At 43.4% G+C, this 25,459-nt stretch overlaps 1 protein-coding gene across 2 annotated transcripts in view; it reads left to right on the top strand.

Annotated features, from left to right (window-relative positions):
• MOB3B (MOB kinase activator 3B) overlaps nucleotides 1-25,459 on the top strand; it is a 209,217-nt gene that overhangs the window by 53,289 nt on the left and 130,469 nt on the right. For both annotated transcript variants that reach the window (XM_040631490.1, XM_040631491.1), the window contains exon 2: nucleotides 16,383-17,005. In XM_040631490.1, the coding sequence (XP_040487424.1) occupies nucleotides 16,588-17,005 (418 nt within the window). In that variant the 5' untranslated portion in view covers nucleotides 16,383-16,587. The remainder of the gene's footprint in view (nucleotides 1-16,382; nucleotides 17,006-25,459) is intronic.

Raw genomic sequence — 25,459 nt, 5'->3', positions numbered from 1 at the left:
AGCTGAAATAAATCAGGGCTCCTTGGCTCCACTGGCTTGGTCTGTTGGGTTTTGTTTTTTTCTAGAAGCCACGCAGGGTTAGGGCAATTTAGGGGAGATCAAATGAGGATCAGCTCACTCTATAATCACTCACAATCTCTGGAGTGGGGGAACAACCATCTTGTGATTTAAAATATAAATATTTGCAAATGGTTGTATCTCGATCAGTTATATAAAGATCTGCATTTGAGACTTGCTTAAGTGTTGGATTTTTTTCATCTTTTTTTAATATGACAGCCTTGTCTTTGTGGAACTCTGTTATTTTTCAGTCTTCAACTATATTAAGCCTTTGAATTTTTTTTTCATTGACTAAAGTTGGTGGAAGAAATGTTTGTGGTTATGCTTATTAGAGTTTTTATAGATTCTTACACCACCTTCTTCCAAAAGGAATTTGAGTCATCTGGCACTTATATAAAATCAAACATTACCTAAACTCAGGGAGCTGCCTTTTTTCCTTTTCTGTTAAAGAATAAAATGCCGTTGAAGGGAAATAGAGCAGGAGATAGTGGCAAGCACCTGTTTTGATCTCTGCTGGGCGGGTGCTGTTTTCCTAGGAGCGGTCACTGTGTTTCTGTTTTTCCTCCTCTTTCTTAGAGCAGAGAGGAAATCTCGAATGGAGGCTTTCTCAACAAGATGTATTGATGAATGCAGAATCTTAAATGAAAAAGAAGTCCGTGAATGTGGTTTCCTGGAGTCTGTGTTTGGACCAGAAATAAAGCGAGTCCTCACCACAGGGGTTTGGCTCAGCCCAGTGCCTGCGGCCATGGTTGTTTTCCACCAGTTGACTCTAGAGTGCACTTCTCTGGGCAAAAGTCCCCCATGCCTTTGGAAGCTTTATAGGCTCCTTTTTGTTTTTTTCCCCCTGTAGCTTTTATTGTTTTTAAGAAGAGTGGGTCACACTTACTTGTCATAAAGAATAGTGTGGGGGAAACAAAACTACCCAAAGAATAAAACAGGAAAAACAAAACCACTCCCCTAAATGAAAGAAAAAAATTACCTCCATCCCACTTTTGTGCGGTAACTGTTTCCATGCAAGGTTGATTTAGAAGCTAGGAGAAGATTTTTCTCTTCGATTTTCGGTTGTCTTCTATTTTTAACATTTCTGGCACATCTGTGCATTGTGGTTACATAAGAGAATCAGAATTAAGATATTTGGTATTAAAAAAGCACCCATTGACTCAGGATGAGTTTTTCTGGCACTGCTGTGAGGAAGTTCAAATTCCCATCATAAAATAAGAGGCATAAATGTCTAATCAACACAAGTTTTCTGGCCAGCTTCTCTATGTGGTCCCTGGAGAAGCTTCCTAAGTCAGGCTCCTGCCCTCCTGCAAGTCTCCTCTGCCTAGTGGCTGGAGGAAAGTGCGGAGCATTAGCTCTCATGGGGGAAAGCTCCTGCCGTTCCCAGCTACCGGGGCATGGCCAAGGTGGGTCAGCCTTTTTAATAATCATGGATGATTACTGAGTACCTCCAGAACGCCAGACCTTTCTTCACTTACTGTCTCATTCCATCAATGTCACAATCCTGCCAGGCGTAATCTCCTTGGAGTGTTTTTCTAAGAGAGGGAAAGCAGAAAGCCTGTAGGGTTCCCTGTCCAGAAGGGACGGGACACACATAAACGAGGGCATTCAGGAAAGCATTGTTAATGATAAGAATTGAAAGCCAGTGCTTATTACAGACTTACCTTGTCGCTGGGGCTCTCTCAAATGCTGTGTTTGGATAATGTCCTTTAACTCTCCTAGGAATACTATGTGATAGATCATTTCATCTCCCTTTTATAGAAGAAGATACTGAAGTTTAGTGAGGTTGCATAAGCTCAGGCAGGAGTCCACAGCTCTGAAAATGATAGATGTAGGAGTCAAACCCAGGCCGGCTGATCGCAGACGTATTTACATAACCACCAGCCTGTGTAACACAGTGGCCAACAGTGGGATGCAGGGGGTGGTTCACAGAACCAGGCTCCCCATCGGTGGTGTAGCTGGTGGGACAGTCAGGGGAAGGACCACACTCCTAATCCCCAGTGTGATTCAGGTCAGCCCTCCTTCTTCCTTAGGACGTTCTGTCATCCTTACTGCTGGACAGTCAGCGTTCCAGATGGCCACATTTCTGTCCTGCCCATTGTCCTCAGTAAAGGAGTATTGGTCCAGGGACTCCTCGATAGTCTAGGCCTGCTGTGTCGAACTCCCTGCCTTAGGGAGTTCTTACACGTTGGGATGCATCAGTCAGTACATCTGAAGGTGAGGGGTGGGACCTTAGGGTCTGCATTTTAAGGAAACACCCAGGTGATTTTGGTCTTCTGTCATTTCTGAGGGTCCCTAGGAGGTCCTGGGGGAACTTGATAGTCAGTGGACAGATGGTTCTGGATGAGTAGGTGTCGAACTTTTTCCTTCAGCAGCTACTCAGCCTCTACCAGAGTTCCCAGAGCTCAAGGCGGGGGATGGGTAATGAAAGGAGAAAGAACAAATGGGAGGCAGTGCTGGGGGAAGAGTGTCGAACTCAAGCAGAGCGAGTGAAGCCCATAAATATTTGTTGAGAAGCAAGGGTTCCAATAAGCTTAATAAGAATGAGTAGAAACCAAGCCAGATTAGGGAAGGGTCAGGAGAGAAGGCAGAGCGGTGGGCTGACCCTTCACCTGAGGGGCAGCTCGTGTTTGAAGTCTGATTTGTTGGAACCACAGGGGCTGCCAAATTGGAAGGGGGGGGATGGAAAGGGGGGTTTGAGAATAATGAATGATTCAGACTGTTTTGGTACAGGGGAAGGGCTAAAAATTCAGAGCATTGTAGCAAGGGGGAGACAGGGTTACTTCCTAATAGTATGGTCAGGAGAGGCTGCCTGGAGGTGGTGGCCGTTGGCCAGGCCTTGAAGGCTGAAGGATGATGGCAGGTGGGCCAGCCAAGGAAAGGCCAGGGCAGAGATTTAGCCACCGACAGTGCAGTGGGCATTAGGGGTCTGGTGTGTTGTCTAATTGATAGATCCAAGCCTGAAGGTCCTCAGAGAGGTTTCTTGACTGTTGGGAGAGGATAGACTAAGAGTGAGGTCCTTCTCCTTGTTTCAACCACAGAAGACAGAGTTTTTACTTATTTTTCTGTAATTGGGTGCCATGTAAGGCTTTATTTGGGAGAAATGGACTGTGTTGCTTAAAACAAAAGCCTTAAAAACCACAAGGGAGATTAAAAATATATATACTTATGGTTTATGTTGAAGTATCAAAAGAGATAGTTAAGTTGGGGGCCCTTTTGAAGGGTAGTTAGGTGTCAGGTTTGCTTAACCATTGGAGAGACTCATGGCTTTGTGTAAAGAACATTGGCACTGGGATCGAGACTTTGCTCTCAGCCTCAGCCTGTCCTAACTGTGGGCCTCACCTCACTTTCCTGGCATTAGGCATGTCTGTTTCTGGGTTTGTATTTAATACATTAAGAGGTTGAATTGAATTTAGTGATTTTCGAAGGTTCTTCCTGCTATAAAATCCTATCAGCAATGATCTTGCTCACAGGTCTCCCAACATACACACAGGGTGGGTAGCAGGATCATGCTTGAGGAAAAAGAATTCCTTCGTGCTGTGCAGGATGATTAAGGGACACAGGGTGGGGACCACGATGCCTGCAGCCACGTCCCAGTGTGAAGGGATACAAAGAGGACAAGGGTGGATGCAGCAGAAGCTTGGGGATGGGCACCAAAGTCACAGAAATGGAGTTTGCACTAAAGAAAGTGACAGGATACATTTTCTTCTTATACTAGGGGGAAAATTCCCCAAGCTGATTGACTTCTTCTCTTCTGCATTCTTTTTCCTTTGAGGAATATATTTTAAACTTATTTTTTAAACAAAGCACACAGGTAGAGACTTTTGTAGCACCATGCAAAGATCTTTACAAAGATCTACTGTGAGTTTTTTTTAACATTCTTTTAAGGCTGGACATACTTCCAAAACAGCTGATGTTTTAATGAATGCTGGAAAATGAAAATGCGTGAGCTGTTTAGATTGGCCTGGGGAACCACATGTCCAGTGGCTGCTGTTGACCTTTGTGTGAAGTATCTCTGTTTTCTTAAAAATTTTCTTTCGTTGATCAAGCTTCATCATGATTCCGGGAGTGTGGCCCTCTCAGCTGGAGAAGGAGCTGTTTATCTGTGTCGTATTTGATTAGCAATAATTTAGAGACATAGTTGAACCAGAAAACTAAAGAGTTCCTGTTTGTGCTGGTCCTGCCTTAGGTACTAGCTCTGCAGTCAAGCCTAGGGTGTGATTCGGCTCTCACAAACGGATGGAGGGGCCAGACTCTTGAGCTCAGAAATACAGCATGGCGTGAGGTCACGGGGTGTGTGTGCGCGTACGTGGTATGTACAAGATGCAGACGTCACAGGACAGGGATGAGTGGCCTCTCTGCCTTACTCCTTCCTACTTTCTCCACCTCTTTCCCTTTACTTTATACCAGAGGGTAAAGTTAACCCAGAGAGAAGGTTGAGAAAACGTATTTGGCAAAGAAGCAGCTTTATTTGCGTAGAAGTTTCTACATTCCGCATGGAGAACACTGGTGATATTTTCCTGAACAGTAGCCACATACTGCATGGGACTGTGAAGACTAGTGCTCACTGACTGTTGGGGAAGGTTTGGAAACACCTCACAGAATGGGGGGAGGGGGGACACTCTGTTCTGAACCTTCTCACTATGCCTGCAGCTGGGCGGTAACTGGGACGGATGCTCCCTGTGACTGGGTCGTCTCTCTTGTCTGGGAAAACTCGTGAGAAGACTGTGCATGCATGTTATGTAGGCACAGACTTTCTGCAGATAAATTTTAAGTGCTATCCTGTATGAGGCTCTCCTTGAATTGACGTCACAATGAGTCTCTACAGAAAAACAGCTACCTTTCAAACCAGGCTGCACAACGTAATGTTGGGGTCTCCAAGGGGCCCCCAATAAACAAATAATACCCCTCTTCTCTGCATGGTAGCAGAAGAATTTAATTGAAACAACAACAGAACAGATACCAGCTTTTTTTGCATAGGGAAGACAAAGCTCTAGGTCTGTTAACCAAATGAGCCCGCGAAATCTAAAGCCCGGACTTACCCACTTTTTCCCATGTTGTGCTGGAGAGAGCAGGCTTCCTCCATTCCAAAAATTGGGGAAACAGCAAATGGCATACTCCTTGAAGGCAGGCAGCTCCCAAGAGGTAAGGCTGAGCCAGTTGAGCACGCCCACTCGATTTTTCTCAAATTTACCATTTAAGGTAGTTGCTCCCTCCGCTTCCCCTAGAGCAACATTAGTGAAAAGAGAAAGGCCAGTTGTGTACTTAGGAAAAAGTCTTCCTCATGAAATCCAGAAGTGTGGGGGGCGGAGCACATGGGTGGTGCCCATGGTTAAGCAGTTAAGCGTCTGACTCTTGGTTTCGGCTCAGGTCATGATCTCAAGGTTGTGAGATCGAGTCCTGTGTTGGGCTCCAAGCTCAGTGCTGAGTCTGCTTAAGAATCTCTCTCCCTCTGCCCCTCCCTCCACCTCTCTGTGTCTTTATCTCTCAAATAAATAAATAAATAAATATTTTTTTAAAAATCCAGAGGTGGGGAAACAGAACTCTCCTCCAAAATGTTCCAAGATTTTATACATTTTAGGGTTCGGTGCTCAGGTCCTACAAGAAATTACAGAACAGACCAGGTTATGGTTGGGATCCCTATTGGTCATGAAGCCACTGGAAAGCTAGTAATATGAGAAATCTGGATTAATAAGTATAATACTTGACATTTGCCCAGCTTTACTACGTTACCTCACTTAACCCCAAACACACTATGATATTGGTATTAGTGCTTTCATTTATCCAAAGAAGAAATTGAAGCACAAAGAGATAGTGTTTAACTGAGGAGGGTAATTGGTTAAGAAGCAGAATTTCGACTCAAGACCATATCTTTCTGACTCTAGAGGTAGGGTCTGGCACAGTCCTCCAAGTGGCCGGATCCTTTACAATTACTTGTTTGTTTCCATTTTATTTCAAACCTCTTTTTCACTTGCTGTGGAATGTTCAGGAGTGCAGAGAGGATGGCATCCTTAATTATTTGTCTCAGTTTTATCTCTGTCTTACCCTGTTCACCCATCTGCTTTCACCAAGGCAAATTGAAAAGCTCCCAGGTAGATGGTTGTCTTTTCTCTCTTGAGAGTTTCTGGAGGTGCAGTTTGAATCTTCCAGCAGAATCACTCTAGCAGAGGTCACAGCTGAGTTATAACCTAATGTGTTGTAGTAAATGTATAGCGTTTTGCAGTTTTAAATGAGAAACATTTATACTCCATTCTAAAATGTGTTTGAGAGATTAGTGGGAGGGCATGAGGGGTACAATTTGCCCTGATATATTCACATTCATGAAGTAATATTGCACTAGATTTTATTATATGCAAAAATACTGGAACTCTTCCAATCTTAAGCGAAGTGCATCATAAATGTTGGGGAATATTGACTCATCATCAGATCACTTAGATTACTATTTTTTTTTTGCCTGAGAATTAGAAGTCTATCCAAATTAAGCAAGAAGGAAGCATTTGATTTCTTTGTTTCCTCTTAGGCAGGGCTCCCATTGTCCCCCTTCTCTCGCCCTATTTCATAAACACATATTTGCGTTGAATGGAATCATTTTCCATTACTCATGTACTTTTTTCATGTTCTGTCAAAAGTTGTAGTTGCCTTTGTCACTGGTCCCCGTGGCAATACTGCATAATGGTTTTCTATTGCCAGAGTGCTTTCATAGGCAGTATCTCTTCAATTTCCACAATAACGTTGAGAGATAAGCACCATTATCTTTAAAGACAAAACAGGCTCGTCAAGGGTGTCTTGTCCAAAGACACAGCCAGTTAGAATCATTGCCAGGTTCAAGAAATGTATGTTTTCGGAGTGGCACATGACCGGTACATAGGGCTAAGTCTTTGTTTCTCTCACCCCTTTCCCTAACTTCCTTAGATAGGGCCTGTAAGTTCCTCCCTTTTTGTTTTGTTTGTTTGTTTTTTTTGTGACCTACCCGATGGTCTAAAGAGAGAGTCTTAATTAAGGTTAGAGTTTTGGAGTCAGCTTGGCTACTTAGAAATTCTACAACCTGGCACAAAGTTTTAATCTTGCTATGTCTCAAGTTTCTCTAAGTTTAAAATGTGGGGGATAATAGTGATACCTAACTCATGGGGTTGTTATAAAAATTAAACTAGATTGCAAAATAAGTAAATGTTAGTTATTGTTACTGTTATATAATCAGGTTGAATAGAATTTTAGACATTCTGAGATTTCAGTGGCTGTTTGGTCTCTCAAAAATCTGACTGTTAAAAAACTTGCATCATAATATGACTCAAAGCATGATAATGATGATAGCAGACGAGGTTCCTCAGTGCCTACTGTGTTCCAAACATTTTTGCATATACCCTCTTGAATTATCACAGGAACCCTGTAGATGCTGTGCTCTTACCTACTGGGTTATACTGCTCTAAATCTTGCCTGCGATTGGTGTCAATTTTACCCATCTCCCCAAGCTTAAAATAGTACTCTTTTGAAAATTAGAACTGTATTTTCCAGTTTCCAGTCTTTTGCCCATTCAGTGGTTCCAGATGTCATACACAAGTTCCCATAGTGCCAGGGATAAAAATTTTCCAGATCCTGAGAATCAAATTCACTTAGAATGGCTAAGAGTAAATAAGTCTGTTGACAGTTACAGGAACCAACTTCCTTGAATTTGAACATTTTTCCTTTAAAGCAGGACTTTCCCAAGAAAGAATTGTCGTATTCTGTCTCAAAGAGAAAGAAGGAAATAGTAATTGACAATGACCTTTATCCCAGTATCCCACAGAGGTTCTGAGTGACCTCACACCAGCTGGTATACACCTGTGCTTTAAAAAGTAAAGATACATTTTTTACTCGCCTTAATTTTTTCTTTTTTTGGGTTAAACAACAGAAATTTATTTTTCACAGTTCTGGAGGCTGGAAGTCTATGCCAGCATGGTTAGCTTCTGGTAAGAGCCTTCTTCCTGGCTTGTAGACAGCTGCCTTTTCACTGTGTCCTCACGTAGTAGAGAGAGTAAGCTCTGGTGTTTCTTCCTCTTCATATAAAGGTACTGATTCCACCACTGGGCTCCACCCCGATGATCTCATCTGAACCCAATTACCTCCCAAAGGCCCCACCTCCTAATACCATCACACTGGGGCTTAGAGCTTTACATATGCAGTGTTGGGGCACACACTCAGTCCATAGCAGAAGCATAATACAAATACGCAATATTTGAAATCAAAGTAGGGCTACCACTACAAATCTTACAGACATTAAAAGAATTATAAGAGAATATTATGAAACTTGATGTCAATAAATTCAACAAACAGATGAAATGGAAAGCTTACTTAAAAGGCACAACTTTCTGAAACTGACACAAAATGAATAAAAAATCTGAGTACAAATGGAAATATAGCTTAGTATTATACTATATGTTCAAAGTTAAGTTATTAATTTTTAAAAATTAAAAAAATCTGCCTCAGTATTTAAATTTCAGCTATTCGATCAGCTCTGTCTTTCCCTCCTTATTCTCCATCCCCCTGTTTTTACATGCCTTACGTATTGGGTTCTCAAATCCTATGTCTTTTTTTTTTTTTAACCATAAAAATATTTTCTAGCTAGTCCAAAGATTTGGGAATAATAGAGGGGTTATTAACTTGGAGAAGTTCATTTTCCCCTTTAAAAAATTAATAAAATAACTAGGATATCTTTCATAAATATCCAGTGGGTCAACTGAGCATTTATCATATAATAATTTTACCTTCATTGTTTATTTTTAAAACTGTGGCAAGATTAGATCCACCCTGCCCAAGGTTGGATCAAAGATTTGCCGTCTTCCTCATAACAGAGAATCCGAGCCAGTCTCTACTGGCCTCCAGAAGGCCTATATTTAAGAGAATATTATTCTCTTTAAGAAAACACTTTTTTAAAAAGGCTGCCTTTTCCTCAGCAGAATGTGAGTATGTGGTGAATTAAACCACACCAAATAAATCCCACCCTCTCCTATCCTTCTACCCTTCTCGCCGATTCTCACCCACCAAATGTCCTCTTCCCAACGGTGGAGATCCTATGTCTGTGGGATGGTGGGTCTGTACGGGTCTCTGCTGTGAGCCCCCGTGCATTGATCCATCACTGCTGTTGCTGTCTCTGCAGTCTAACAGGGTGATGTGCGATGTTCTCCTCTTTGGAATGTTTACTCCCATTTTTAATGCTAGCATGTCTACACTGGTGACTGAGTAAAGAAGTGAGTGAACCAGTGAGAGTGTTAACTTGAATGGATATTGAAGAGCCAGAAAATGACAGGGCATGAGAGAGAGAGGCCTGTGTAGGGCCACACCTGCTTAGACTGACTTCATCTCGTTCAGAAATAACATGGGCTTTCGGAAGCTCGGAAATCATGCCTGGCTTTGAAGTTAAAATGAGGCAGCCTTGTTTCTCCCAGCTAATCCAGAATGCAATGATATGGCGGCCCAAAGTTGGGGAGGTAGATTAGTTGAAAAAAAAGGAAAGAAAGCTGCCTCTCAGACAGGAATCTCTCTAATTTGGGGTTGTCTTGTGAACAAAGATAGCACTTAATGAGTAGGCAGGAGTGAAACAGTTCAAAAGGTTGATGGAATCACATTTTTAGGCACGTCCTTTATTGGAGCCTGGGAAGGTCAGGTGATGTTCATTGTATGCGCACACATACAAACACACACATACGTTCCTCGAAAATAAAAACCCGATCTGCTTTTATTCGGCTTCTGGCGTGTCAGAGAAGAGTTCCATGCACTATTCTAGCCATATAGAGAAAAATGGTGGGAAGATGAGAGATCAGACTAGTCATTCTTCAATTCTGAAGAGCTGGAATTTTAGGTAACACGTGGGAAAGGAGCAGCGCATTTGAGAGAGAAGTGGGACAGATATCTTCGTCTTTGAGGAGGGGATACTTCAGAGCAGCACAGCAGCTTGTCATTGGACCTCAGTGAGTTGGCAGTGAGCTCACAGATGCAGGTGGGAGTCCCCAGATAACTAAAGCATAGGCGTTTCAATTTGTTTTCACTTTTGTGGTTTCACTTTGATGCGAAGGATCCTTCATTTACTGTCCTCTATTCATTCATTCAGCAAATATTCAGTGAAGTTGGCTCTGTGCCAGGCACCATCCTAGCTCCTGGGACCCCAGCACTGAAAATGACATGGAACGTCCCACATGTGGGGCACTTCAGGGGCATTTCCCTTAGCTTCCTGGGGTGAATTGCCCTGTTGGTTGATCCTGCTGGAAGGAGTCCTCCACCGCATAGATGAGATTTCGAACGTCTTTCTCCCCAGTATAGAACTTCTTTCCCCCCAGCTAGTATCAGCTTTGGTTTCTCTCCTTTCTGTCCTGTACTACCAGCATCTCTGTAGAGGTGGTCACAGCTAGAGAAGATGGATCTCTTAAGGGTGGATGGGAGAATTGCTTCATTTCTTCCTCATCCTGGCAAGGACACTTTGAATTTTCAACTAATAAGGCAGAAGACATCAATAGGAAAAGAAAAATAAGAACTTTCCCTGCCAGGGTTGCCTAGTTACCTCGTCAACATTCCCTTGCAGCCCAGCCGAGTTCTCTCTGCATATTTTTATAGTGCACATGTTTTATTGCTATAATTGATCTATTAAGCAGAAAATATGGAGAACACATGGAGCTCCTGTCAATTTTATGCTGTTTATTTGGGTTTCCATTTTTCTCTTTCCATAAGACTTCACTCTTTATTGTCCTTTTCATTCTGAACTGGAGTAATCCTGTGAAGAAATCACATCCCTATCCATGTTGGTGCATTTAACTTTGTAGCTTCTAAAGCAAAAGCCAATGCACTAACCTCAAACTAGACGGCAAATTGTGGGCTTTTCAAAGGCAGACACAAGTTTTCGTTAGCTCTGTGTCTGTGATGCCTAGCCTTGAGTCTGGCACATAAAAAGTCTTTAGTAAATGTCCATTGACTGAATGAGCAATTGGCTTCGGAGTTTTATTGAGAACCAGCATTGTCCTGGATGCTATTCATAACATAAAATTTGATTATAGCTTCTACCCAGGGGGCAAAACTTATGACTTGTTCTTTCCTTTCTGGAGACTGGACAAGGACAGAGAATAACAACTGTGCTGTTGCTAGTGTTACATTTTCATTAGTCAAAGAAGCTTTTCTGCATGAGGCTGCCCCACCATTAGCGGCATCCACATTCTGTCTGGCATTTATGGAAAGTTATTCACTGGATACCTCCAGGGTTCTGGGCACTGTGCTCTCCAAATCAATCCAGATCAATAGACCTGGACATTGTCACCATCTGTCAAGGCATTTATATTCAAAACAGTGAGTTTCCCCTCATTCTTCTTAAACACACACGCACACACACACAACTGAAGACTATGTTTATGAAGCAAACTGTCGACAAAACAACAAATGGGAAGTTTATTTTGTTACCCCTTTACCCAGCCAGTCAGGCAAGCCCTCCAACTCTGTGCTCCTCAAAGGGTATACTTCTGAGATTTTGTTAAAGTGCAGGCTTAGATCTGCTAGGTCTGGGGCGAAGCCTGAGTGCCTGCATTTCTTTCTTTTTTTTTTTTTTATTAAAGATTTTATTTATTTATGTGACAGACAGACAGCCAGCGAGAGAGGGAACATAGCAGGGGAGTGAGAGAGGAGGAGGAGCCCGATGTGGGACTCGATCCCGGAATGCCGGGATCACGCCCTGAGCCGAAGGCAGACGCTCAATGACTGCACTACCCAGGCGCCCCTGAGTGCCTGCATTTCTAACAAGCTCTCTTAGTGACCTAAAGTGTCATCCAAGGACAGTAGATTTGGCATCACCAGGGAGCTTGTTAGAAATGCAGATGCATTCTAGGCATCGTCCCAGACCTACTGGATCTGAACCTGCATTTTAACAAGATCCCACCTTAACATCTGAGAAGTGCAGCTCTAACCATTTAATAAGCTCACTGTATAAATTATGGGCAGGGGTCGTGATGGGGCTCTGAGTTGGTCAGTAAGGCCAGGTGAATTTCCTGTTCGTGTTTCATTTCAAAACTCTTCTGAGTATCTGCCCCGATACAGCATTTGACACTCAAAGAAAGACATAGATGTCTTTTGGTTCAGCCATTCAGTGGTATGATGAAATTGTTATTATCCATCCTGGATTGCGAATGTCTTTAAACATGGGGGCCCACCCACCAATCTATCCCATCTCCAGAGAGCTTTATTCTAGGTGAAAAAGTTTGAGCAGAAGAGACATCCTCATGTTTGAGCATGTCAGAATGGCTAATGCATTTAGAACAAGCATTAGAGGAGATCAGAGTTTTTGTTTCTTTATCTGTAAAATGGAGATAAAAATACCACCTGTTCTAGCTTCCTTTGGTCTTGTTGTGAGGAGTTTTGAAATCTACATGTGAAGGAGCTTTGAAAACATAAAAATGTTTATGAGATTTTAAAGCAGCTTTAGTGAGAAAAAAAGTCACATTTGTTTCAGTGCCAGAGAGTTCTGTGTTCAAAATTTAGCCTTACCATCTACTAATTTTGTGATTTCTGCCAAATCATTTAATCTAGTTGAGTCTCAGTTTCTTTTTATGCTAAGTGGTCATAAAAGCATCCACCATGCAAGACTATAGTGAGGATTAAAATGTTAATAACATACATAAAGGATCTGGTGGATAGTAGAGTTTAATAAATGCTAGCCTGGGTGGCTCAGTCGTTAAGCATCTGCCTTCGGCTCAGGTCATGATCCCAGAGTTCTGGGATCGAGCCCCGTGTTGGTCTCCCTGCTCAGCGGGAAGCCGCTTCTCCCTCTCCCACTCCCCCTTCTTGGGTTCCCTCTCTCGCTGCCTCTCTCTCTCTGTCAAATAAATAAATAAATAAAATCTTAAAAATAAATGGTAGCCAGTAGTGGCACGCTAAGGGACATGATTAAGAAAAAATCCTCCAAAGATGATTTTTTCCCCTCCAGTAAGCCTTTTACGTTGAGGCAAAAAGAAGGAATGGCTTTAAAGCTGCTTAAAGTTTTGAATAAATGCCCAGCCAGTTCAACAGACTGGTATCTTCAAGTTCATTATCTAAGTGTCTCTGGAAGAAAAATCTCTAAACTTCATGTGAGGTTTTAGTATTTACTGGAATGTTTGTGCGTACCGGCCACTGCAGGGCTTTGTGACGAGGATTTGCTATGATTATTCTGTGTTGTTCACACCCTGTCATCGGAGCTGCTAGAGGGTCTTTCGGGGTGTGCACAGTAGCCTGCCAGGGTAAGGAGGAAGGTTTCACATTGGTGTCCATGCAAGCAGATACTCCAGGCCCCAGGGAAACAGCCCAACAAGTGATGCTGAGGGTCATGTAAGGCGACGAAAGAAGATTGTTCTGAGGACCATGGTAAACTGATGGCACCCTCATTTTCAGAATAACAGAACGACGAGTCTTACTTGCTGGAGACATGAAGGGGCGGCATTTGGGCGGTTGCTGCTTTTCTGTCAGCAATTAAGCATTTAGACAGAGGGACTATTGTTTTTGGTTTTTTTTTTTAAGATTTTATTTATTTATATATTTGGAGAGAGAGAGGGCTCAAGGAGGGGGAGCGGCAGGCAGAGGGAGAAGCAGGCTCCCCGCCGAGCAAGGAGCCCGGCTGGGGACTCGGTCCTAGGACCCTGGGATCACGACCTGAGCCAAAGGCAGACACTTAACGGACTGAGCCACCCAGGTGCCCTGATGTTTTGTATTGTTTTGTTTAAGATTTTATTTATTTGCGAGAGAGTGTACACGTGGGGGGAGGGGCAGAGGAGAAGGGAGAGAGAGAATCTTGAGCAGACTCCGGGCTGAGCTGAGTGTAGAGCCAAGGTGGACTCCATCTCACCATCCCGAGACCATGACCTCAGGTGGAACCAAGAGTCTGACGCTTCACTGACTGAGCCACCCAGGCGCCCCACTATTGTCTATTTTAAAAGACAAAACAAACAAAAAAAACCAACAACCTTACCATCCTTTCTCTATCTTCCCAACCTCTAGCTCATATTTTAATTTTGGAAAAGCACTTTTAGGGCCCTCAGTTTTCTCCAACGTCTTTCCAGGCAGACTAAGCCTTTGGGAAGGTATTCTTTTCAGGGAGAGATGACCCCTTTCTTTCCCTAGGGTTTGCAGAGTTTGTGTGGTGATTTCCTTCGTGGTGATAGTTTGAAGCACCCAGGAGTGTGATTTCACAGACGGTCTCAGGCAGAGAGTGCCAAGGGACCTGCTTTTCCACATGGATCTCCATGGGGGTTGGGGGTTAGTGCTCAATACCGCGTGAGGAGGGAATAAAAAAACCCTCGTCAATGTGGCATTTCAGGGAAAACCTAATAGAAAGCGAGTGAGGTAAGAGGAAGGAAGTGAGCAGATGGGGACTGCAGAGTGTGGCCAAAGGGGGCACGCACCTGAATGATCAGCCTGTGAGAGGGAGCACGGATGTCTCGGGTGTTTTTGTTTTTATGTTTTTACCTGAATAACCTAAGGTTGACTGCATCACTGAGCCATGTTTGAGTGTGGAATAGCAAAAACCCATCTAAATAGGGCAGGTGCAGTACACTGGTATCAGCTCCAAGTTCATTGTAGCAGATTCCATGATGGGCTCTTCTGAATCTGGCCACATTTGGTGGCCGGCCCATTTTGCTAGGACTTGATCCACAAGTGGGTCAGTTTTCTCCTCTCTGTTTCCAAGTCACAGCACACAATCGTTACCTCCAGCCGATCTATACCTGTGGTCTTTAGGGAATTTGTGGAACCAGCAGGAAAGACAGGTTGAAGGGCATCACTTTTTAGAATATAAGGCTACGTGGAAAGAATATTTACTAGGAGTCAAGAAACTCGATTGCAATCCTAACTATGCCCATACTAGCTATGGGACGTTGTTAGGCAAGTAAGTTTACCTCTTAGAGACGCAGGGACAGTGGTAACTACTACAAATCTACTATAAACCACACCAGGCTTTTGTAAGGGTCAAGTGAGATAATAAAGAAGAGAGCACTGAAAGCCAAAGCTACACTTTCCAAAATGGTAGCCATTAGCTGCAGGTAGCTATTTGGATTTCAATTAGTTAAAATTCAATAAAATGAAAAATTCAGTTCCTCAGTCACACTAGCCACACTTCAAGGGCCACATATGGCTAGTTGGTACCATATTGGACAACAAAGATATAGAACATTTGCGTTATCACAGAAAGTTTTGTTGTACACCTCTTCCTCAGAATTCTAGGGTATGATATCAAAGATGTAAAGGATAAAGTATTATAGGGGTGATAAATGCCATCGTAGTTAAGGATTCTTGGAAAGAAACAAAACCCACTCAAATTAGCTGAAGTAAAACAGGAGATTTATTTATTTATTTATTTTAAAGATTTTGTTTATTTGAGAGAGCACTAGAGAGAGAGAATGAGCACAATGGGGGGCAGAGGGAGAGTGAGAATCATGACCTCAGCCAAAGGCAGATGCTTAGCCGACTAAGCCACCCAGGCAACTGATCCACCAGGGATTTATTTGACTAATTCAGGGAAAACCTATGGATCTCAAGGGCTGGAATCACAGCTAGGCTTTAGAAATAACTGGAACCAATTCCTAGAAGATTACCAGGAACTCAAGAATCCACTCTCTTCACTGTTTCTCTTTTTTTCTTGTCTCCTTTTCCCTATAGCCACTTGTGCTCTTGAATGTTTCTCTGGATATCAGTGACATTTTCCTTCTCCTCTCCCCCCTCCTCCTCTTCCCCCCCTCCTCACTCTCCTTCCTTCCTCAGTCTTCTCTCCTCCCTCCCCTCTCAGCAGAGCAGCTTTCTTAACTGCACTGCATGTGGTCCAAATAGGGCTCAACCAGGCCCAGTTTTCATTGTTTCTCAGGAACAATGCCTGACAAAGGCTGGGCCCTGATCCCAAATTCCCCTGAGAGATATTCTTATTAGCCAGCCTGGTGTGATAGCCACCCCTGATCCAATCAGTTCTATTTAAGAGCATGGGGTAGCGATTCCATGCTTACTCAATAAAGGCAGTGGGGAGTGGGGCAGATGCTCTAAAAAGGAGCATATGTGGGATGGGGATGGCGCCTTGACTAACATGTTCACATTAACATCTTGGAGAGTCCATTAGTCTGTGACCACATAGGGAAGAGTTGCCAGAGATTTGACCAAGGCCATGAAGAAAAAGAGTTGTTTGTATGGTTTGAATCACCATTACAGATGCTCGGGGCCAGGGTGGGGAGGGGCATGTCCTTGACATCCTTATACCTGGGTGGAAGTAGGTACTGTCAGAAGCAAGGTGGAAACCAGATCTAAGCTCTTGTTGTTTCTTAAATGCAAACCGGGTACTAAGAAGACCCTTTTCTCTTCAGCCTTTAGAAAGAAACATGAGGTTCTCTTGGAGACTATTCAAGAAGAAGATGGAAGGGGCCGCCTAAAAGAGATTAAAAGCTGCAGACCGCAAGCCTGGGGCCAGACGGCTGGCAGTGGAAAACCCTGCTGGGTTGTGACCTCTCCCTGAAAAGTTCTAGGTGCCTTTTTGCTTCCTGCAAAAAAAAGGAAGAGAAGGAGAAGACCATGTCCATAGCCTTGAAGCAGGTGTTCAACAAGGACAAGACCTTCCGGCCCAAGAGGAAATTTGAACCTGGCACACAGAGATTTGAGCTCCACAAACGGGCTCAGGCATCCCTCAACTCAGGCGTGGACCTGAAGGCGGCTGTGCAGCTGCCCAGTGGGGAGGACCAGAACGACTGGGTGGCGGTGCACGTGGTGGACTTCTTCAATCGGATCAACCTCATCTATGGTACCATCTGTGAGTTCTGCACCGAGCAGACCTGCCCCGTGATGTCAGGGGGCCCCAAATACGAGTATCGGTGGCAGGATGACCTCAAGTACAAGAAGCCAACTGCCCTGCCAGCTCCCCAGTACATGAACCTTCTAATGGATTGGATCGAGGTCCAGATCAACAATGAGGACATATTTCCAACCTGTGTGGGTAAGTCCATGACCAGCTTCTTGCTTATTTTGGTGCATCCCACCCAAGCCCAGTAAGTTTGCAGAGGCTTCTTCTCGTCTTTGAATGCTGGGGAACACCATATCGATGTTTCCCTAAATTCCACCATACCTGCAGTGTGTTTTTTCCATACCCAAGAACCTCCTTGAAATTAAAAAATTTGCAGACTACTTACAATTATTTTGTGGACCTCAGTGGTACACATACCACATGCTTGGGAACATTGCCTTGGTGAAATGTTAGATTTGATCTTGCTGGCTTCCTTAGGACTAGACTCCAAACTCACCCAGTTATCCTGGTAGAATTTTCATTTTTTGGCTAATTAACTAGTTAAAGTTACAATAAGTCTGGTGCGTTTATTGGTATACATCTCTCAGGTTAGGGAATCCTAGTGTGAGAATCCATGAGCTTATTTGGGGATCAAGCAAACAGGGGTTGGCATTCTTGGGAAATAAAGATTCTGGCATTCTGTTCTGCCCACTCCTGATCATTTTTTATTAATTCTAGGCTGTACTGTTAACTGTGGACACTTGTATAGGCTGCTGGACCCACTAGGACACTTGAAATGCAAATGCTTTCATTTGCTTGGTGCTCTGAGCCATAAAACTCTTCCAGGGGAAGGACCAAACCTTATCTCCCTTTTATATTTATTTATGCTGCTGCTAATTGGATTTTCCATGCACTGACAGGCTGAATTGAAAATTCAGGGGTTTTGTTTTGTTTTGTTTTGTTTTGTTTTGTGTTTTTAAGCCTGAGATTCAATAGGAAGGAACAATCCCCTACTTCTACTCTTGTGTTTCCAGTGTCTAGCACAGTGCCCTGGAACCTTTGTAGGCACTCAGGAAATATTTGTGGAATGATTGAAAAAATACTTGTGCTGTTGGACAGTAGTATTAAAAAGCTCTGAGATGGTTTGGGATATAAAAGAAGCATTTGGAACACATTGTCGAAATCCCCTCTAGATGGGATGTGTGTGTCCCTATGTGGCATATGGGAAGTTGAGGTGGGGGGGGGGTATGGAAGTGATTAAGCTAATACTGGGGGGGAGAAACGTGTATACATTGATTAGGGCAGTATGTACATCTTGAAATATTCCGCACACAAACCAATTCGCTCAGAACCACTGTGCTGCCTTGACTTGTCCAGCTCTCTCATGCTCTTGCTCTGTGCTGTTCCTTGCTAAGGAAGGAGGTGGTGTGTGTGGTTGTGCAAACTCTCTTGGCTCACCAGCACAGGAGGAAGAAGGCAGGGTTCCAAAACGCCCCCAGCCATATAATAGGCAACTCAGGGGGATGGGAAGTTCTTAGGTTCATATCTTTTTGTAATTTTTTGACTGTCAGAGGCGTCTTTTGTTGCTAGGAGGAATTTCCCCAACTGCCAGTGCTCAGTGCAGAACATGTGATAACAATAAAGATAAATAAATGTGGGCAAGGATATGTCCTCTTTGTCTTTCCTCTTCTGTTTCTGCTCCTTGATGCTTTGAACTCTGGGCACTTCTGCTGTCTCTGGCAGCCGTGGTTACCACATAGAATTGGTGACCAGAAATAACATCGCAGAGCCATGGTGTGTTACTTGAGAGTAAGGAAGCTTCTGGCAGTCGGCTTGGAAACTAGGACATCATAGATGGTTTTAGACTTTACTTGGAGAAAATCAGCAGATGCCGCCATATCCCCGAGTCATTGACTTTGCTGTCTTTTTCCAGACATTTCCTGAGCCATTCAGTGGGCTTGCAGAACATACTCACCTGGTCAGAATCCTCTGTTTCAGCTCTGCCCAACCTTTGCTTCATAGTACATAGTTCTGAGAGATCTTAATAGGTGCACCATGATTTTTTTTTCTTTCGTCCATGGAAAATAAGTTGGGAACTGCTGAATGAAAACAATTTCTTTACTGCAGGACTTTAATATGCTAATGTGCATTATAAATGTCCGAGAAAGGAATACTTTAGTATGTAGTATTTCCTAATTTGAACCTATATCTTTTTTTTTTTTTTTTTTAATGAAGCACCATTAGCATCTTTGGGGAAATGTTAATCAATAGAAGTTAGAGTTGTCAAACGTTTGTTTGTATCAGAATTATATGGGCCTTCTGTTCAAAATGCAAATTCTTTGGCCCTCCCCCTTAACAACTAAATCAGACTCTCTTAGATGAGACCTGAGAATCTGTACTTGTAATAAGCACCTGCCACTACTCTGTTTAACTGCCCAGATTGCTTTTCATTCCCTCCAGAAACAGTCCGTTTCTTACCTCCCTGGTTTTATCCATCTTGTTTTCTCCTTCTGGAATCCCCCATCTTCTCTAACTAGTGAATTTCTCCTGCATCCTTTATACCATGTCCTCTGTGAAGGCTTTCACCCATTAGAATGTAAGTCCCGTAAAGGTATGGAATGTCTTTTATTCATTTGACTATTCCAGTACTAAGTCTAGTCTTGGTGCCTTACAAGTTATTGAATGGATGGATAGACAGATCAGTGGATGGAAGAATGGAGGACAAAATCATCTCTATAAAGTCCCAGCATGTCTGTAGTGCTGGTGATCAGAAGTTAAACAGAAGCACTGAATCCCTTTTACAGCACCCTCAGTCTATCCTGCACTTTGCCTTCATAGAGGCTAATTTTCTCTGTTTAATTTTTCCAACGCGAAATGTTAGGGGTCAGTAAAAACCGCCGGCTTTACCCTGAAGGTCTTTATCAGCATCCTGTGCACGGCTGTCATTTGCCCTTGGATTATATTCTTGCTCTCTTTTGAAAAAACTTATCTTTAGGAGCCACTTTCTCTGTTAGAATTCATTTCCTCCTCTTCTTCCTCCCCCTGATTCCAGCCTACTTTTCTTCTTTTTGATCTTTGTTCTGCCGTGAGTCATTATCATGGAAATGATCAAGATGTCTGTCAGGATAAAGTAAAAGAAGAATTCTCTGCAAACAGCAGACCCCGGGTGGATGAGAAATGGGGAGCTCTGCTTAGCATTAGGGCTTTGAATCCCAGGCATATTTCTGTGTTCTTGCCTGGGAACTGGGAGGGGTTCAGACTTCACCTCCTCCCCACTGCGATCCAAGGAAACAGGACCGGAAAATACTGACAGATGTGAAGTCTTCACCCTCAGTTAGGTATTAAAGCATATGAACAGCTGTTGATCTCTGCCATTGACACATGGGGGGAAATAAAATCTTTCATCTGTTCCTGGATCCTACTTTAACTAGGATACCCGTACTATTTTGAAGTCTAGCGTTCTCAGTTGGGAGCATACCAAACAGATGTGGCTCCCTTGTGAACCATAGTCTCTTCCACTCCGCCTTGATCCCCTTCAGCTTCCTTTGTGCAAAAGTCAACAGATGTCCCTGTGAAAGCTTCTAAGACAGCAGTAACTTCAGAAGCACAGACCACCTCCTCTTCCATTGTATCTCCTCAACCACTTTTAGAGATAACAACAGAAAAATAGCTACATCCTTCTTCTTTATTGTATTGCCTGTCTAGTTAACAATAATTTTTATGTCCTAGCCCTTAGCTTCTCTGTTTTTCTGTTATATAATAGGACGTAATATCTTAGTTCTAACACTCAGAAAAAAATGAGTGGAAAACTTAGAGCTCCTCCAACTCATGTTTTTAAAAAGTCTCTGAACGGGAGGAATAAGAACATTGAAAAATTAATTACATGATCTCACCTACCTTTATGGTTTTAGAATATCTGGGTGTCAGAGAAGGAGAGAGCAGGGAAGGAAAGTGAGACAGGCGAGGGAGGGGACTCACGTCTATTGAGCTTGCTAAGTGCCACTGTTAATCTTTCTTAATTCTTGCAATAACTAAATTAATTAAATATTCCATTTTACCAGTGAGGATGCTGACATTTAAATAGGCTTTCCCAAGGTCATACAGCTAATAAGTCATTCAGAAGTCAGAGTTTGGGCTCAAGAGTAGTGAAAAATCTATGCCCTTGCCCCCCCCCCCATTCATTGCATGAATCATTATTTTGCAAATTTTCCTTCACATGGCTAAAGATTTCTCAATCAGTGGTTCTGGGAGGTTGTCTAGGATGGAGAAAATTTTACAAAGCCAAATTCTTGTTATAACTTTTAAGAAAGTGATTTTTTCTTTTTTTTTTGGTTTTTGTTTTATTTTGTTTTTGTTTGCTCCTATTTAAAAAAATCACCTCCGAAATGCCTGAAGCGTGTGTCCAGGCATTGTAACTGTTTCCATGTTCCATTCCAAGATCGGGGAAGGGATGACTTCACCTCATGAAAACACTTTGTGAGCCCATAATGACCGTTACTACCATTTGTTTGTTCGTTCATTCATTCATTCATTCATTCATTCATTCATTCATTCAGTAAATGCTTGTCAAGCACCTGCTCAGAAGCAGGCCCTGTTTTAGACACTGAGAGAGCAAAGCAGAGTTCATGACCTTGAGCAGCTTCCATAATGTCCAGAATGTCTAGTTGCTCTGTACGGTTTTCTAAAACGAGTAGTTCGTTCAGTGGTCAAGTGCATTGTGGGAATAGTTGCATCCCTTTGGCAACCTTTCTGATGAGGCTACAGCTGAGTTTCGTCCTCTCTCAAGATATTGTGGCAGGAGATATGAGACTATAAAAATGTCCCTGGGGAGAGCTTTTCAGACATGAGGTGTCAGGGAACTGGGCTTATAATTAGCCTTTAAATTTTAACTTTTTATGTTCTTATTGTAGGTCTCCCTCATTTTTTGGCTTTGATATAAATCTGTATAACACTGGTAAGACAGAATGTACATCAACAAACTGTATTTACCGTGGGGTAGAGCTAGCACTGGACTCACAGACAGAGACTTGAATCGATTCAAGGAGCTCTGCCCTCACAAGGTGTTATGTGACGTTGGTAAACATGGAACTGCTGTTTGTAAACTGACGATAGTAATTCAATCTCACAGGACTGTTGTAAGGACTAAAGGAGGCAGTGTGAGTAGAAACACCCAGCCGAGAGCCATAATCACCTCTAAGTGGTGCTGAGAAACAAGTGTATTCGTTGCTTTTCTCTCTGTGCATACAGTTCTGCATAACTACCAACCCAAATTCATGGAGACCACCAGGCAATTTCTGAACAGTATCCCTAGAATAATAAAATGCATTGTAAAAGACTCAACAAGATTTTTTAAAAGTTAGCAGTCTTCATTGCTGAATTGCTCTGTCGTGGGGTTGTAATCTCTCTACAGGTTGTCATCTCTCAAAGACTTTGGGAAATTTCAATGTTTTTTAAGGAGCTAGAGCAAAGCCTGGTTTTGGGGATGAACGCCTAACTACTTAAGGAAAAGGCCATTTGGTTGGGTCTTCTCACTTGGTTTTCAGAAGACTGCCCATGTCCAGTGTTAAAGCAGCTAACCTCAGCAGAGGGTGGGTACAGGTTAGTGGAGAAGAGGGGAGATAGCCTACCAGTCACATCTGGGACAAGCTACTCAGTAAAATCAGTGTTGGGCAAGGTTACCTTAATTTGATCTCTTAAGAGGATGGGGAAAGTGTTCTCAGGCAGCTTAGTGCCAGGAATGGAGTTCCCAAGATAACTTGTGAGCTAGCAAGTTTTCCCAAGGCTCTGGAAACATGATTTGCCTTTGGGATCTAAGAGACTGCTTGGCTTTCTAAGAAGAATTTACTAGTTGGGAGGGCCTAATAATAAAGCTGCCATCTTTTGGACAGGTACCACCACCCTAAATACTTTACCTGTATTATGTCATTTAAAATGTAAAGCAACCCTCTGAGGCACATAGTATGATTCCAATTTCACTGATGAAAAAGGTGAAGTAACTTGGCCAGGGTCACACAGGCAGAGCTAGGATTCAGACCCCAGGTGGCCCAACTCCACAGACATGGTCTCAACTACTCCAGCATCCCATGTCTGTGATATTCTTATCATACAGTCAACACCACCCTTAATTTACCCTTGCCTGTTACATCAGATGTTAAATCCTCTCTGGGAAAAGTCCTAAGACAAACCCAACATGTGGGAATGTGAAATAGGGCCTGCATCTGATAGAAATTATACCGGGTCCTTACTGATGGGAACTCCAAGGTTCTGCTTTTTTTTTTTTTTAATTTGAGAGAGAGAATGTGTGCGTGAGCAGGGGGAGGAGCGGAGGGGGAGGACAAGCAGACTCTGTGCTGAGTGTGGAGCCTGAGGTGGGGCTTGCTCCCAGGACCCTGAGATCATGACCTGAGCGGAAATCAAGAGTTGGATGTTTAACCGACTGAGCTACCCAAGTGCCCTTGGTTCTGCTCTTTTTAAGAACTTGCCTCCTTTGGGGTGCCTGGGAACCCAAGTTTGTTCAGTTGTATATTCATGGAAAACATGCAGACACAGCTGAATCCACTCTTCCACACCCCCAATGACCACTGGAGAATTGATGGTCTATTGTGGGTGGTCACCGTTCCCTGCCTTGTTAGCCCAATACTGCAGTGACTCGGTGGTTCTGTTAATGAGGACAGTGTTAAATAACCACCCACTCAACAAATCCCAAGAGATGCCTCTGAAGAATGGTGAGTGCCTCCCTGTGATAAGAAGCAGAGAAGAAGGGAAGTAGATACAGGGAGCTCAGAGGACCTAGAGACTGCCCTGCAAGGGAAGGCTAATTACTGTCCCAACCTGCACCAAGTTCTCCATTACCTGTGCCATGTAATTTTAATGCGGAAGATCTCAGGTGACAAGTTGTTACATCTCAGTATCAGTTGGGAAGGCAAAGAGGATATGTGATATTCAGTGGAAAACAGAGATGAAAAAAGCTGTATTGGGGTGGGGGTGGGGCATCTGCTGCTTTAACTTGGCTGGTGAGCGTAGACATGGCGTCCTTCCTTAGCCAGTGAAGGCTACGCTGTGGCGGTCAGAGCTGCACAGAGAAGCAGGTCGGCTCAGAGCCATGCTATAGGGATGTGGAAATACATCTGGAAGTGCAACAGGATGGACAAAAGTGACTTAACCAGAACTCTTGCCCAAAACAGAGTATGGAGTTGGAAGGAACAGTGGTACAAGCCACTTGGAGTAAGGACGAGACCCCTAAGCACATACTGGAATTCCCAACTGACTTCTACAGAGTACAGGTTTGTTTATCTGAGCAGGGGTCATCGGCAGAGCCCTGACACCAGAGGCCTTCCCTTTCTACCCTCCTGGCCAGTGCTCTACCTCCCTATAGATAGGGTATAGATACTTAAATAATGTCATTTTGAAGGGAGGTCCAATTATTGGCCTCCCCTAGATCTCCATGTGTAAAGAGTGATTCACTTCCTTTAAAATACCTTGTAGGTCTAGGGACATGTGTTGCCTGTAAGGCCTCTGCAGATGGGAACTTTCTGTCATTTTACCTTTAATAACTCATGTTAAATGTATAGTCCAAGTGATAATTCTAGCCATGTTTTCCTTCATATAATCAGCTTTTCCATTAAGTCTTCTTCTAATATAATGGATGCTCTGGGAAAATGAGCCAGTTTGGAGCGGGGAATGGGGGAGAGGGGTGGGAAAAAGGAACAAAAGCATTAGTGTCTGTATGATGTGACTTTGAGTCCCAGTAATCAACTTTTACTGGTAAATTTTCAGTCTCTCTAAGTTTGTTTCTTCATCTATGAAATGCGTGTGACAGTAGCTTCTTCACGGGATTGTTGAGGGTATTAAATAACATGCTACATTTCAAACACTTAGCTCGGGGCTGGATATGCTTCAAATGTCGGTTCCCTCAGCATCACACAGTAGCAGGGTGATGAAATAGATGCGTCAGGCGAGTTGAGGTGAAAAAGGAAAGAAGCTTGGATAAGAATCCACGAATTAGGGGCACCTGGGTGGCACAGCGGTTAAGCGTCTGCCTTCTGCTCAGGGCGTGATCCCGGCGTTCTGGGATCGAGCCCCACATCAGGCTCCTCCACTATGAGCCTGCTTCTTCCTCTCCCACTCCCCCTGCTTGTGTTCCCTCTCTCGCTGGCTGTCTCTATCTCTGTTGAATAAATAAATAAAATCTTAAAAAAAAAAAAAAAAGAATCCACGGATTAGATCAAGCATTTGACTGTAGAGTTGATTATCCATGTTCCGTTCCTCTTCTGCTACATCTCGAGGAAGCAGAGGAAGAAGAGGTAAACTTGCGAGGGATGGGATTAACTTGGCTTGGCTTGACTGCCAGGACCAGGACCAGGTCCACAGGAGGACTTGAGAAGGTGCTTCACGTGCGTAGCCCGCGTGGCCTGCACCAAGCCAACTCCACCTTCTCATATCCGCTGCACAGTGCGGCGCTCGGCCGAACCCTCTGCACAAAGTGGGCGCCTGGAGAACTGACCACGACTGGGCCAGCGTAGACTGACCGCTGCCATGTAGTTCCGACTGCAGAACAGATGGAGTCCTCAAAAATATGAAGGAGTTGAATTTTTTGTCACTTGGCTCACATTTTCATTTTTCAGAGAAAGTTCAATATTTAAAGAAAGCTTGTCAAAGAATCCTTTT

Source organism: Ursus maritimus, unplaced genomic scaffold (assembly GCF_017311325.1).
Source record: "Ursus maritimus isolate PB19 unplaced genomic scaffold, ASM1731132v1 scaffold_17, whole genome shotgun sequence".
NCBI classification, from domain to species: Eukaryota; Metazoa; Chordata; class Mammalia; order Carnivora; family Ursidae; genus Ursus; species Ursus maritimus.
Note: the sequence above shows the minus strand (reverse complement) of the source record. Positions and strands in the feature narration are given on the sequence as shown.